Here is a 13,756-nt window from a genome sequence, read left to right as displayed (position 1 = left end):
CTTCCCTGGTGGCACAGTGGTTGAGAGTCCGCCTCACGATGCAGGGGACACGGGTTCGTGCCCCGGTCCGGGAAGATCCCACATGCCGCGGAGTGGCTAGGCCCGTGAGCCATGGCCCCTGAGCCTGCGCGTGCAGAGCCTGTGCTCCGCAACGGGAGAGGCCACAACAGTGAGAGGCCCGCGTACCGCAAAAAAAAAAAAAAAAAAAAAAAAAGTAGATAAGAAGGGCCACAGCCAAGAGAAAGAATGAATGAATCAGTACCTTGGAGAATGACTTTATGTAAATGGTAAAATGAAGTGGAACAGAATAAGGAAATACCTCTGTCCTTGAGAAGTACACGTTCTGATTTTGGGATGCCTAAGTAAGAAATGAGATAGATTTTTAAACAGGTGAAAAAAAAAAAAAGGAAATAAATCTACAAGCACATGAAATGTGTAGTCCTTAGTGGGAAAGGACCGTACTGTTACTCCCACTCTCCCACCTTCCTGACCACCAGAGAGCATTTAGGGAATGATCAACTTGGATTAGTGGTTCCAAGAGGAGACCAGGGTGAGCATACTTCTTATATAGAAACCTTAACTCAGAGTTCCTTGCTGTCTTAGAGAATCATGTCTTAAAAAATAGACCGAGCCAGACCTGAGTGCTTTTCTCCAGTGTGAGTTCGCTGGTGGTGATTGAAAGTAGAACGCTGACTGAAGGCTTTCCCACACTCAATACATTCATAGGGTTTCTCTCCAGTGTGAACTCTCTGATGCACAATGAGCTGTGAGCTGTCACTAAAAGCCTTCTCACAATCTTTGCACTTATATGGTTTCTCCCCAGTATGAGTTCTCTGATGTACCATAAGACTGGAACTATAACTGAAGACCTTCCCACATTCATTACATTCATAAGGTTTCTCACCAGTGTGAATTCTCTGGTGTATACTAAGATGTGAGTTTTGATTGAAGGATTTTCCACACTCTTTGCATTTATACGGCTTTTCACCTGTGTGAAGTCTCTGATGTCGAATGAGACATTTACTCAGACTGAATGCCTTACCACACTCATTACATTCAAAAGGTTTTTCTCCAGTATGAATTCGCTCATGGTCAACAAGTTGAGAGTTCTGATTGAAGGCTTTCCCACACTCACTGCATTTGAATGGTTTTTCCCCAGTGTGGAGGCTCTGATGTCGAGTAAGACATTTACTTCGACTAAAGGCCTTGCCACATTCATTACACTCATAAGGCTTCTCCCCAGTGTGGATTCTCTGATGGTCAGTAAGATTTCTGTTGGAACAGAAAGCTTTCCCACACTCATTACACTTGTAAAGTTTCTCACCACTGTGAAGTACCTGATGGTGGACAAGGCTTTTACTCCGAATGAAGGCCTCCCCACACTCATTGCATTCATAGGGTTTCTCCCCAGTATGGGTTCTCTGGTGGTCAATGAGTTGGGAACTCTGAGTGAAAGCTTTTGCACATTCATTACATTTATATGATTTCTCCCCATTATGGAGTCTCTGGTGTTGAATGAGATGGGAGCTATGGCGATAGGTCTTTCCACAATCACTGCATTCATACGGCTTTTCCCCTGTGTGGATTCTGAGATGGACTATGAGCTGAGAGGTTTGCCTGAAGGTCTTGCCACACTCATTGCACTCATAGGGTTTCTCTCCAGTGTGGATTCTCTGATGCCCAATGAGGTGAGAACTCCGATTAAAAGCTTTGCCACATTCATCACAGTGATAGAATTTCTGTCCCTTCAGAATTCCCTGATGTTCTGCAGGACTTGAGGACAGATCTGGATGTTCCTCAAGTTCCTTATATTCATCACATTCATCTTTTGTGCATTTATTTTTATCCTCCTGTGTTATTTCCAAGAAATCACTCTTCAGTCTGCTCCCTTGTTCACCTGAGGGTTGAACTTCTAGCTTCTCTAAAGCCTCTTCACAGGCATCTCCAGCTTCTGGTCCTCCAGGAATCACTCCATAGAGTATTCCTGAGGTCCTATCACATGACTCCAATTCTTCAGAAATTTCCTGCTTTGGAGGCAACTCTGAACTCTCCATCCTGTTCTCACCTGCTGCCAAAAGAAAGAAGAAAACAACTCTTACTCACTCTTACCCTACTGAGGAAATGAACTATCAGGAGCCTATGTACCTAAAAAAAAATTCATATTATGGGTAAGGAATGAGGAGACACATTGAGAACAGGAGAGAAAATGAGAAAACAGCTCAAATTTCTCTTCAAGGACAGAAAAACAATGAGGGGAAGCTGGTCAGTGGAGGAATGCAGAAGAATAGCTATCAGGACAGAGGGATGCTGAGCCAGCACAGCCAGGTGAACAGGCCAGTTGAAAGGCAAGAGACCAGACTAAAGCATGGTGAGATCTTCCAGAAGTCACTTAGATGCGACGTCTCCTTAGTAAAATGATGAACTCTAAGGCTCTTTCCAACCATGACACTGTATGGTTCCACAGTTCTCAGCAAAGATGTTGGGGAGAGAGAGTGGTGGCAAATACCTCAAATCAAATATGAGAAACAATGTGGGCAAACCTGAGAGTAGAAGGGAAATTTATATTATGAGGATATGATTAGGAAAAAGTGTATATAAAGGAGTGATTCTGGTGTAACAGGACAGTGACAAGATTTGGAGAAGCCATGGGTAGAGAAATACTGGGGAAAAGTACTGAAGGGGAAAGCAAAGCTATAAAATTGGGCATCCCCTAGTCCCTGGAGCACTGACTGGTAAGTACAATACTGCACTCCTATAAAAACTAGGAATGGGGCTTCCCTGGTGGCGCAGTGGTTAAGAATCTGCCTGCCAATGCAGGGGACATGGGTTCGAGCCCTGGTCCGGGAAGATCCCACATGCCGTGTAGCAGCTAAGCCTGTGCGCCACAACTACTGAAGCCCGTGCACCTAGATCCCGTGCTCCGTAACAAGAGAAGTCATCGCAATGAGAAGCCTGTGCACCACAACAAAGAGTAGTCTCCCCATGCCGCAACTAGAGAAAGCCCGCGCGCAGCAACTAAGACCCAACACAGCCAAAAATAAATAAATAAATAAATAAATAAAACTAATGGGGGACTTCCCTGGCAGTCCAGTGCTTAAGCCTTCTCCTTCCAATACAGGGGGTGTGGGTTTGATCCCTGGTTGGGGAGCTAAGATCCCACATGCCTCTACAACAAAAAAACAAAACAAAACAGAAGCAATATTGTAATAAATTCAATAAAGACTTTAAAAATGGTCCACATCAAAAAAAACCCCAAAAAACCAAGAATGGTATCAATAACTTGAAATATAAATCAAACATGTTTTTGGTATCTTGATAATCAGGAATCATAAGGAAAGTGAGCAGTTGAATATTTGCTTTTAAATTCTAGGATTTTTCAGTACAAAAACTGGGAGAAGGCAGAGCAATTATGGTTATAGTTTAACCTAAAAATGTTGGTTCCTTTCAATGACATCTACATCAGGGCTATAAACCTTCATGCTAATTTAGTGTGTGCAAGTTGTAGATGTCTGAATCTCTCACTTCTAAGCCCACCCTCTCCAGAGTAGGCTACTGTCCTAGACCGGTCAAGCCCAGAACCTGCCCTGACAACAGCTCCTTCCAGGAAGCAGCCCTGCCCCAGTCTTTCTGAAGGAGAAGCTGAGGCAACCATGCTTTGTGCCAGGCAACCCAGCTCATCCCATGATGGACAACAGGTGACTGGAACAGGGCCAAGCACTAGACCCAAGTGTGGCTTATCTGTAGATTAATTATCCGCCTCTGTGCAGGGAGGACCAAAGTTCTGCTCAAACAAAGATGTTATTTAATGGCTGAACCACCCTCGGAGTTCCTCTCTACATAAATTCTGAACTAAAGGTAGGACAAGATGAAGGAAATTACAAGTAGAAGCCCAAGCTGAAATGATGCATGGAGAGAAGGCAAGCCATCGGGAGCCAAAGCAAGCAGAACGTGTGAGGAAACAGAAAGTCTAACTAAAAAGGAGCTCTGACAAAAGATTCAGAGTGAAGAGAATGGGTATCAGAGGGAGGAAAAAACAGATACACAGCACAGCTGTCTTACGACACTGGTGTAAAAATCCTTTCACTTTTGCTGCTGTGGCTCCCAGGCTCCCAGGTCCCTACAAGGCTTTGTTTCCTGAAGTCTGGTCTAGCTGGTCAGTTTGTTCTAGGTTTCCATTCCTTTAGCTTTATTGTAAGTAACTTAACTCATTGCTTACAACAACTGAGTGGCTTTCTATTCCTTCCAACTACAAACTCTAACTAAACCAGCCCAGCTCAATTAATAAGAAAGTAAAAAGAATGTTAATAACTGTTAAAGTGGATGATGACGTAGAGGGGTTCATTATACTATTCTCTCCACTTTGACTCTTCATATTTTAATAATAAAAAGTTAAAAAAAGAAAAAGAATATAGCAAAGAATATGTAAAGAAGGCAGACTCTAAGTTACTGGGTAACAGAGTCATTACCCAATGAAGCCAGGCTGCAGTAATTTTCTGGCACGATGTTTCGGTACAGGGCTGCTTTCTGGCTGAGTGCTGCACCTTTCCACTTCTTCTGAGTATAGTCCACAGACAGGAACTCGAACTCTGCAGCCTCCTGGAATGACAAGTTTCTATTGCTCAGGGACATTCCCAGCCTGGAAAGCAGTCCTTAGGGGCACCAAGAGCACAGGGTCAGGGAACCTGGTGGTAAAATGGGCGGGGTGGGGGGGAATCTGGGAAAGACAGATTAAAAGGACAAGTCCAAGGAATTACCTGGTGGTCCAGTGGTTAAGACTCAGTGCTTTCACTGTCATGGGCCTGGGTTCAATCCCTGGTCGGGGAACTATTATAAGATCCCACAAGCTGTGGGGTGCGTCCAAAAAAAAAAACAAGGACAAATCTAGGACAGGACCCGCTCCAGGGGAAGCCACAGGAGCAGACTCAGAACGGGCCAGAGGCCCGGAGATAAGCTCTAGCTATTCCTGGGCCACAGACTTGGAACTCAGGAAGCTCACCTGGGGCCTGACCATCCGGAGCACAGTTGCCGCTGCTTGGTCTCCTATGTTCCCCACTTGGGGAAGGGCAGGCACCGGGGAAGCATGCTGAGCTGAGGGAGGAAAGAAAGCTCTGAGTGGGACCAGCCCTGCTCTTGGCTCCAATGAGGTCTCTATCCCAGCAAGTGGATTCAGGAGAACCCAGGTGGCTCCACACACACAGACCCTCATCCCTGTTCCATAAAGGCATTAGCCTTTGTGAGCTGTGAACTTTTCCTGGAGGCAAGAAGGTCCCTGTTCAAACCGAACTGGCGGTTCCTTCCAGCCCTCTCTCTCCCACTCTCGGAAGGAAGCTACACTTCTGACCACCTTCTGTCTCCCGTGGCTTCCCCAGCAGCAGCCTGCCTGGCCTCCCCCTCATCTCTCTGCCCCTCATTCCCTGGCTTCTCTTCCTGCACCTGCCCTCTCATCACGGACACTGCAGGCGTTCAGGCCTCGGAGCTTCCCCTTTCCCTCTCTCAGAGATCTCACAACTCCCATTCTCTGCTCTTAAGCTGTCAGTTCTCTCTGAGACCCCTATCATAAGCCTCCAGCTGCCTACTGGACATTTCACTTGGGTGTCCCACAACACCTGAAATTCAGTGTCTAAAGTGCATGTTTCCATCTTCCTTTCCGACTTCCCAGGTTTTCTCAGTGATTCCAAACATCGGCTAAAACCCGCTAATTCTCCCTCCTCTCCATTGTCCCATGGATTCTTCGTTCAAATATGTGTCACATCTACCACTTTGCATTCCACTCAAACCCACTCAGGCAATTACTGCCTCACATCTGCTCTACACTAGCCTCCTAGTGAGGCTCCCGGTCACTGGTCTTCACATTCAACCCACAGTGCTCATGTGCCACAGTAATCCTTCTGAAATACTGTTTCTAATGCTTCAATCCCCTGCCCCCCAAATCTTCCTGGCCTCCATCCAAAGGCCCTGCACAAGCAGACCCCAGGCTCCCAAATAAGTCCTTTCTGACCCGACCTCAATGGGGTCCAAGGAACTCCCACTTAGTGAGTGTCTTTGCTCCAGCCCTCCATGATCTCGCTCACCGTTTACAATGTCCACATGGCTCATTCGTGACGGCATCAAACGCCTGCGGACAGATATCACTCACATGTGTCTTATGAGGTTGCCTCTTCTTGCACTTACGACTGACTCTGCCAACTAGATAACAAGCTCTTTGGAAGCAGTGCTGGCCTACTACATCTCTCTGGTCCTCAACAGTGCCTTTGCCATGAAATGTGCTTGACAAAAATGTGCTAAATACACGAATGATTGGAGAATAAGCAAAAGGAACAAACAAAGTCACTAGGGAAGGAAGACACAGGGCAGGGCAATAAGGGACTCCAATGGGGTGGGAGATGGGGAGATGAAGGAAAGGAGACGCCGAAAGAGAGAAAGGAGGAATGACTTAAGGCCAAAGCGGGGAAGGTGAGTACCAGAGTGCCCACTGGGGAGGTGGTGGTGTGCCCCAGGGTCACCAGGAGGCTCCAGGTGGGCTCCAGGTGCCGAACCCTCACTAAGGAGTGAGGTAGGAGGAGATTCCTCTGTTGCACCCAAGGCTGTCATCTCCTCTGAATGCATTTCCTGTTCCTGTGCCGGAGCTGAAACCTAGAGACAAGGAAATAAAATTGGGTCCAAAAGAGCATCCTTGAAGACACAGAACCCAAAACCTCTAAGAAGCACCCCCAGGAGAGGAAGCCAGGGAAAGAAGAGCCAGAGGGTCCTCCTAGCCCCACCAGTACAGCCAACTGGGGCAAAAATGTCAAAGCAGGATCTACAGCTTATAATCCTATTTGCCATCCCTCTGTTGACCCTTTTGGTAGGAGCTTCAAGACCAGATTATATAACCATTTCCACTCTGTGTCAGTGCTTCAGACACACATTTGCTTATGAAGAACCCCCTGGAAAAAGGAGTCAGGAAAGTAATTCAGTACACTCCCTAGGGCCTCAGCCTAAAGAATAGATCAATCAGGAGTACCAAGGAAGTAAAAAGTGACAGGTGCATGTACCTGTATGTGCATAAATAATGCTACTGAGGCCGACAGCTGGAGCAATACCCCAGAACGGCAGCTGACAAACCTCAGCTTTTCCAACTTCTCTCAGCAAAAGTGTCTCCTCTCCAGAGAAGCCATCCCTGACCACACTGACAAAGCAAGGATAGTCACACTCTCTCAAATTACCTGGTTATGTTTCCTAGGGCATACATTAGTCTTTAAATTATCTTATTTATACCTTTATTGTCTATTTCTCTGCCAATGAAGTATAAGCGTTTTGAGGGTGAGCACTCTGTCTTGGTCACTAGCTCCTAGAACAATGCTTAGCCCAGTGGTGGTGTTCAATTAATATTTGCTGACTGACTTCCTCTCGATATTTTGCTAAGAGTTATCTGCAAACTTGGTTTTCAATATGTACTACCTTTCCCCAAAAACTTATACAAAAAGTCAAATAGAAAAAGAAAATTTAAAAAGAAAAGTCAAATAGGATCTCATAACACCAATCTTTAGAGACCTCGAGAATATCTCAGAGCATAGACCTTTTATTTTCTAACCCTTGCTTGTTGTCATCAAATCAGTTCCTCACAATCTCATGGTTACTATTTGTACCAGCATTTGGAGCAGAAAACCTAAAAAATTGTCTAAATAAATCACTTTTTTTTTTTTTTTGTGGTACGCAGGCCTCTCACTGTTGTGGCCTCTCCTGTTGCGGAGCACAGGCTCCGGACGCGCAGGCTCAGTGGCCATGGCTCATGGGCCCAGCCGCTCCGCAGCATGTGGGATCTTCCCGGACCGGGGCACGAACCCGTGTCCCCTGCATCATCAGGCGGACTCTCAACCACTGTGCCACAAGGGAAGCCCAATAAATCACTTTTTAAAAATTGAAATATAGTTGATTTACAGTGTTGTGTTAGTTTCAGGTGTACAGCAAAGCAATTCAGTTATACATACACATATATTCATTCTTTTCCAGATTCTTTTCCCTTATAGGTTATTAAAGAATATTTAGCAGAGTTCCCTGTCCTATACAGTAGGTCCTTGTTGATTATCTTAAATAAATCACATTTATAAGCTCACTCACTCTGGCATGTACATAGCACAGCATAAGGTGAAAATAACTTCTGCTTCAACAAAACACATGGATTTGCCCTACTGGGTTACATCTGCTGAGAAGTTAGGGGGCTCTCTCCTTTAGTGTATATCTCTCCAATGGAATGGTAGGTCCAAGAGGCTCCCTGCAGTCTGGGGTTCCCCGGCTCTCCCATGGATGGTTCTTATAAATGGGATTTAGAGCTCTTAAATACAGCAGCTGTGGGTACTGGCAGAAGATAGAACTTAACTGCACTGTGATAACACAAGCTTGTAATTCACTGACAATTAAATCCTGATAAAGTTCCTATTCATTACCTAGGACTCATAAGTGTCCTCTCCTCGCAGGCCAGGAAAACCCCATTCCAATTTTCATTCCAAGATGGCATTCCACAGCAAGACATTTGGGAAAAGGTAGTGGCTTAGAATCTAGGGAGCTGGAAAATCCTGGTTCCCACACACATGGACAAAGGGACTGCTTACTAGCTCTGTCACCTTAGATGAGCCAATTAACTTCTCTGCGTTTGCATCACTTGTCAAGTGGAGATAATGATTACTATCTGCATACCTTGTAAGCCTGCTAGGAGCTCAAATTTAAAAAGATATAGGACTTCCCTGGTGGCGCAGTGGTTGAGAGTCCGCCTGCCGATGCAGGGGACACGGGTTCGTGCCCCGGTCCGGGAAGATCCCACATGCTGTGGAGCACCTGGGCCCGTGAGCCATGGCGGCTGAGCCTGCGCGTCCGGAGCCTGTGCTCCGCAACGGGCGAGGCCACAACAGTGAGAGGCCCGCATACCGCAAAAAAAAAGATATAAAAGCATTCTGTAAATTCTGCAGCCCAGTAGGGATGCCTCTACCACTCTCTCCAGCCCCAATGTGCACACATGTGCATGCTCACTCCTGCTGATCAGAATGACATTCCTTAATCTCCTCCTGGCAAACTCCCATGAAAAAGCCTGTTTTTTCATTTAGTCATAAAAACATTTTCTGAATCCAGGCCAGGTGAGATAGTCCTGTTCTCATGTCCTTATGTCAGAAAACTTAAGCTGATGACACTGGCAGAGTAAGAAATGGAGTCCAAAGATCCCACTTCTAGGCTAGAGCCATGAGTGTTCAGCTGCCCTGTCAACTGTTAGTCACTCTCTTGGGTTTGTGACTCAGTCACCTTTCTTCTGAGGCTCCCTGGATAAAAGACGGTTTTAATGGAGGCTACATTCTCTTCTGCTTAAGCAAAAGGCAGCGGGAGATAGGGAAATTTTCCTTCTACCCTCCTCACTAAATAGTACCCTAAACATTTCTTCAACCACTTGTCCTTGCCTACGGTTGGGCCTAGCTGCTCTCTAGACCCTACTGATACTTGATTTATCCCTGTGTTTACTTGTGTAAACAAGGAAATAACGATTGCCAATGGATCTGATACTGTCAGAGGGAACCGGCTATTACCCCTGGAAAAAGTCTAGCCCTAGGACTCCAATCAATTTGGAATTCATTCCCTAGGCCTAGATATGTAATAATTTTTGAAAAAGCACTGAATAAAAATAATGTACTGGGTACTAAGGAAATTTCACTGGTACTGGTTTTCCCTGGTAAAGCACAAAGGAGGAAAAGTAGAGGGGACCCTAACCCATCCTGCTCAGTTACAAGGAGCAACTGGAGACTCATCAGGAAGAACTGACTCATCCATGGTGTGATGGTCTTTTGATGTCAGTTTAGCTATAATCTAGGTGTTGCTGTGATGGTATGGTGTACAAGTGATTAAAATTCATAATCAGTTTAAGTAAGGGAGGTTATCTAGATAATCTGGATGGGCCTGATTCAATCAGTTGCAAGACCTTAAAATCAGAGCTGAAGGTTCATGAAGAAGGAATTCTCTTTGTGGACAGCAGCTTCAGCCTATGCCTGAGAGTTCTAGCCTGAACTTTCTGATGGCCTACCTTACAAATTTCTGACTTGTCAACTCCCACAATGACATGTCACTTTCTAGCAATATATATATATGTATGTATATATATAATTTCCTACTGGTTTTGCTTCTGTGGCTGAACCCTAATACACATAGTCACTGAACTAGTTAGCTCTGTGATCCTAGAAGCCAGATTTCCCACTGTTATGACACTGCTGACTCTCCAACTTTTCCTTTTGAGTTACCCTGGCTTAAAATTTGAGAGAACCCCAGAAAGTAGGGAAAATCAAAAATAGAATTAAAGAAGCAAAAAGATCCCAGTTGGGTTTGGAAAGCTAGAAAAGAACAAAATGATGAGGCCCAGAACTGTTACATCTCATAAGGAACCTAAAAGGCAGGAAAACAGCACAGTAACTTGGAGAAATCCGAGGAAGTAATGAGAACTTCTCAAATGAGGGCCCATGTTATCAGCATACCCTAAGGGCTACTTCTCCCTGACATGCTTCCCTATTCTAACAGCTCCTGCCTGTCAGGAGCACTGTGTGGAGCTCCAGGCTGCAGCTAGGTTCACGACACAGCACTTCACAAAGTAATTCACAGAGCGTGACTGGGATCTACATTTTTGTTTAAGGCTAGGAGCACAAAACTCTTTCCCCTTTATACATGGCACTGGTTCAGGAGTCCCAAAGGCAAACCAGCTTAGAGCCTAGGGAATGGAGCATGTCTATTCTCAGGCTACCCTAAGCAGTACAGAATGGTTCCAGATGCCATTCTAGACTCGGCCGCTCACCTCTCCTGGTCCACTAACGTGTCTCTGGAAATCCTCCACCACAGCCACAGCCTCCTCACCACTCTCAGGGTGATGCAGCTGCACCCAGGTCCGCAGTTCCCCTGGCAGGATGCTCAGGAACTGCTCCAGGACCAGCAGCTCCAGGATCTGCTCCTTGGTGCGCACCTCCGGCATCAGCCACCAGCGGCAGAGCTCCCGGAGCCGGCTCAGCGCCTCCTGCGGCCCAGACATCTCGTGATAACATAACTGCCTGAAGTGCAGCCGGAAGATTTCACAGACAGGAGGGTGATTCTTTTGGAGACTGCAGCCCTGCCCCCAGCTCTGGCTCTCTGGCTCCTGTTTCACGGTCAAGTGCCCCTCCTGCCTCTGGAGAACAGCACCCCTGGGGATGAGGCCTGAAGTTCCCCTGCCTTGGCTGGCCATCGTGACACCAAAGAGAAGCTTGCTTCAGTTGTGGTTTGTCCGATTAAAATGATGGTCTGTAATTCAGGTCTCAGAAGCTGTTGTCAGAGTTGAGGATGTGGGGTGATGGGAACGTCACCTACAGAAACATCAAGAGAGAAATCAGAGTCCCCAGAGTGCTCAGCCCTAGGCGGATGACAGACCCTCCACAGTTAAAAAGCAAAGCTCTAGAAAAAAGAAAAAGGAGCATAACTAGGGCAGTCTCTCTAAGCATCTCTCCAAGTAACTTCCTTAAAGTTTCAGTGGCTCCCATCAGCTACAGGATAAAACCTAAATGTCTATGCCTAGCATCCAGAACCTGGCCTGAGGCCTCTGTTCTAGCCACACCCCCTACCACTTTCCCCAGGTACCCACCAGGCTAGAAAGCCTGCAATGATCTCCAAATGTGGGATATGCAAGATAATCCAAAAGATGGATAAAGAAATACGAAGTTGTTATTTAACTATTTAGTGGATATTTTATTTTATTTTATTATTATTTTTTTTTGTGCTATGCGGGCCTCTCACTGTTGTGGCCTCTCCCGTTGCGGAGCACAGGCTCCGGATGCGCAGGCTCAGCGGCCATGGCTCACGGGCCCAGCAGCTCCGCGGCATGTGGGATCTTCCCGGACCGGGGCACGAACCTGTGTCCTCTGCATCGGCAGGCAGACTCTCAACCACTGCACCACCAGGGAAGCCCTTTAGCGGATATTTTATAATGTGCACTGAAATTTGTACAACAGTACAAACCTTTAACTCGCAAATAAACCTATGTTGGAAATGCATGCTCGAAACTCTTCTTCTCTACTCTTTTGTAATAGAGATGCACAATAAAGGAAGTTAGCGACTAAAGCTCTAAAGACACAGCTAGAAGCCACACATACTCTTTCTCTGGAGTTTTCTGCTTCCGAAACTTTCGACAAACACCTACTCACCTGTCAAGACCCAGAACAAATGCTAGTTTTCTCTTGAAGGCATTCCTGATTGCCCCGTGCAGGAAGGGAAGCTGGTCACCTCCCTCTCCGTACTTCTCAGTGTAACATTGTATTTTAACTAATTTATGCACAACTCATCACTCACCCTCTCCAAACTGCTGGATGGCCACAAAAGAAAAGGAACCCAATGGAGTAAGAAATGCCAGACCCCATAGCACAGGGAGATCAGCTCGGTGCTTTGTGACCACCTGGAGGGGTGGGATAGGGAGGGTGGGAGGGAGGGAGACGCAAGAGGGAAGGGATATGGGAACAGATGTATATGTATAACTGATTCACTTTGTCATAAAGCAGAAACTAATAAAAAATAAAATAAAACAAAAAATAAGAAATGCCAGACCCTTTTCTACTCAACCCGCTTCCCCTAGAAAGCCTTGCTGATCTCTCCAGGCTTAAGTGTGGTTACTGCCTCAGTGAACCCACAGTACCTTTTTCATTCTAACCTCTGCTAGAGCACTTCTCACACTGTGTTTGGGACTTACACGACTGCCTCCTCCACTTTATGGGAGGACTCAAAGGGCAGAGCTGGTTCCCAGTCATCTTTGTGTGTGTGTACTTGGCATACAGAGGCACATATCTGGGAAGCGAACGAATGATACTGAAGTTGGGGGTGGGGGCGACTTTTATCCAGTTTACATACTGTAAAACCCTGAAAATCAGCACCTAGTGGTAACTAGGGCATCTGTGCTATGCTTCCAATTCACCATGCATCTTGGTACCTTGGGTAAGCTACTCTCTCCAGGGCTCAATTTCTTTAAAAAGACAAAGATAGACTTAAAAATCTGTGACTCTGCTCTGAAATACATAAAGTTCAGGCCATTTTCCTACTTCCCTTACTGCTCCGAATGCTCAGCCTCTCATCTCATCTGGATTTTTGGCTCTCCAAGCTATACTTCACGTCTGAAATTCTGACTGGGTCTGACCCACTTCTGAGGCTTCGTACTGTCTTCCAGCGCAAGGCTGGAAAAACGTCTACCTACATTTCGCGTTCGACCAGGCTTCTGCGGCGCCGCTCACCTGGCCACGTCTGCCCTGCTCATCGCTGTACCCACAGATGCTGGGCTCTGTGCCAGGCACGGCTGGTCAGGGCACTGGGACAAAGAGGCGGCTCTACATCTGGCGGCTTCTGAACGTCACGGGGACCGCGCCGCCAGCCGCGGGGGCGAGGAGTGGGTCGGTCCGGCGTAGCCGACCTGGGCTGTGGGCGGCCGCAGCTCCAGCCTAGCAGCCCCGGGCCCCAGCAACACTTCTCTCCCCGCCCCGGGCCCGCTCACCGGGGCACCGCGCCCGCGACCCCCGAACACCAGACGCCGCCGCGGCCGGCATAAGCGAAAACAATGGCCGGGCCGGAAGCGAGAGAAACCCCACTTCCGGCCCCTCCAGGATCCCGGAAGTCTCGGTTGAGAAAGTGGGCCCCCCGCGCGCCCCCGCAGCCACACAGCTGGTGACACCTTGGGCGCGGAGACCACCCCCTCCGGGCCTGGCTGGGGCACAGCGGCGGCAGCGGGGAGGGGGTCTCAACT

The 13,756-nt window shown here is 47.1% G+C and overlaps 1 protein-coding gene across 1 annotated transcript in view; it reads right to left on the bottom strand.

Moving 5' to 3' along the window:
- LOC309813118 (uncharacterized protein) overlaps window positions 1-13,517 on the bottom strand; it is a 34,989-nt gene extending 21,472 nt beyond the window's left edge. Inside the window, exons 1-6 of the mRNA XM_082637710.1 lie at window positions 13,251-13,517; window positions 10,802-11,342; window positions 6,462-6,633; window positions 4,997-5,088; window positions 4,467-4,596; window positions 622-2,068 (exon numbers count right to left, since the gene is read on the bottom strand). Coding sequence (XP_082493836.1) covers window positions 622-2,068; window positions 4,467-4,596; window positions 4,997-5,088; window positions 6,462-6,633; window positions 10,802-11,224 — 2,264 coding nt within the window. The 5' untranslated portion in view covers window positions 11,225-11,342; window positions 13,251-13,517. The remainder of the gene's footprint in view (window positions 1-621; window positions 2,069-4,466; window positions 4,597-4,996; window positions 5,089-6,461; window positions 6,634-10,801; window positions 11,343-13,250) is intronic.
- Window positions 13,518-13,756: the final 239 nt, after the last annotated feature.

The sequence above is a fragment of the Mesoplodon mirus genome, assembly GCF_964341445.2.
Source record: "Mesoplodon mirus genome assembly, chromosome: 12".
In the NCBI taxonomy this organism is placed as follows: domain Eukaryota; kingdom Metazoa; phylum Chordata; class Mammalia; order Artiodactyla; family Ziphiidae; genus Mesoplodon; species Mesoplodon mirus.
The sequence above is the reverse complement of the archived record's forward strand: the minus strand, read 5'-3'. Positions and strand labels throughout refer to the sequence as shown.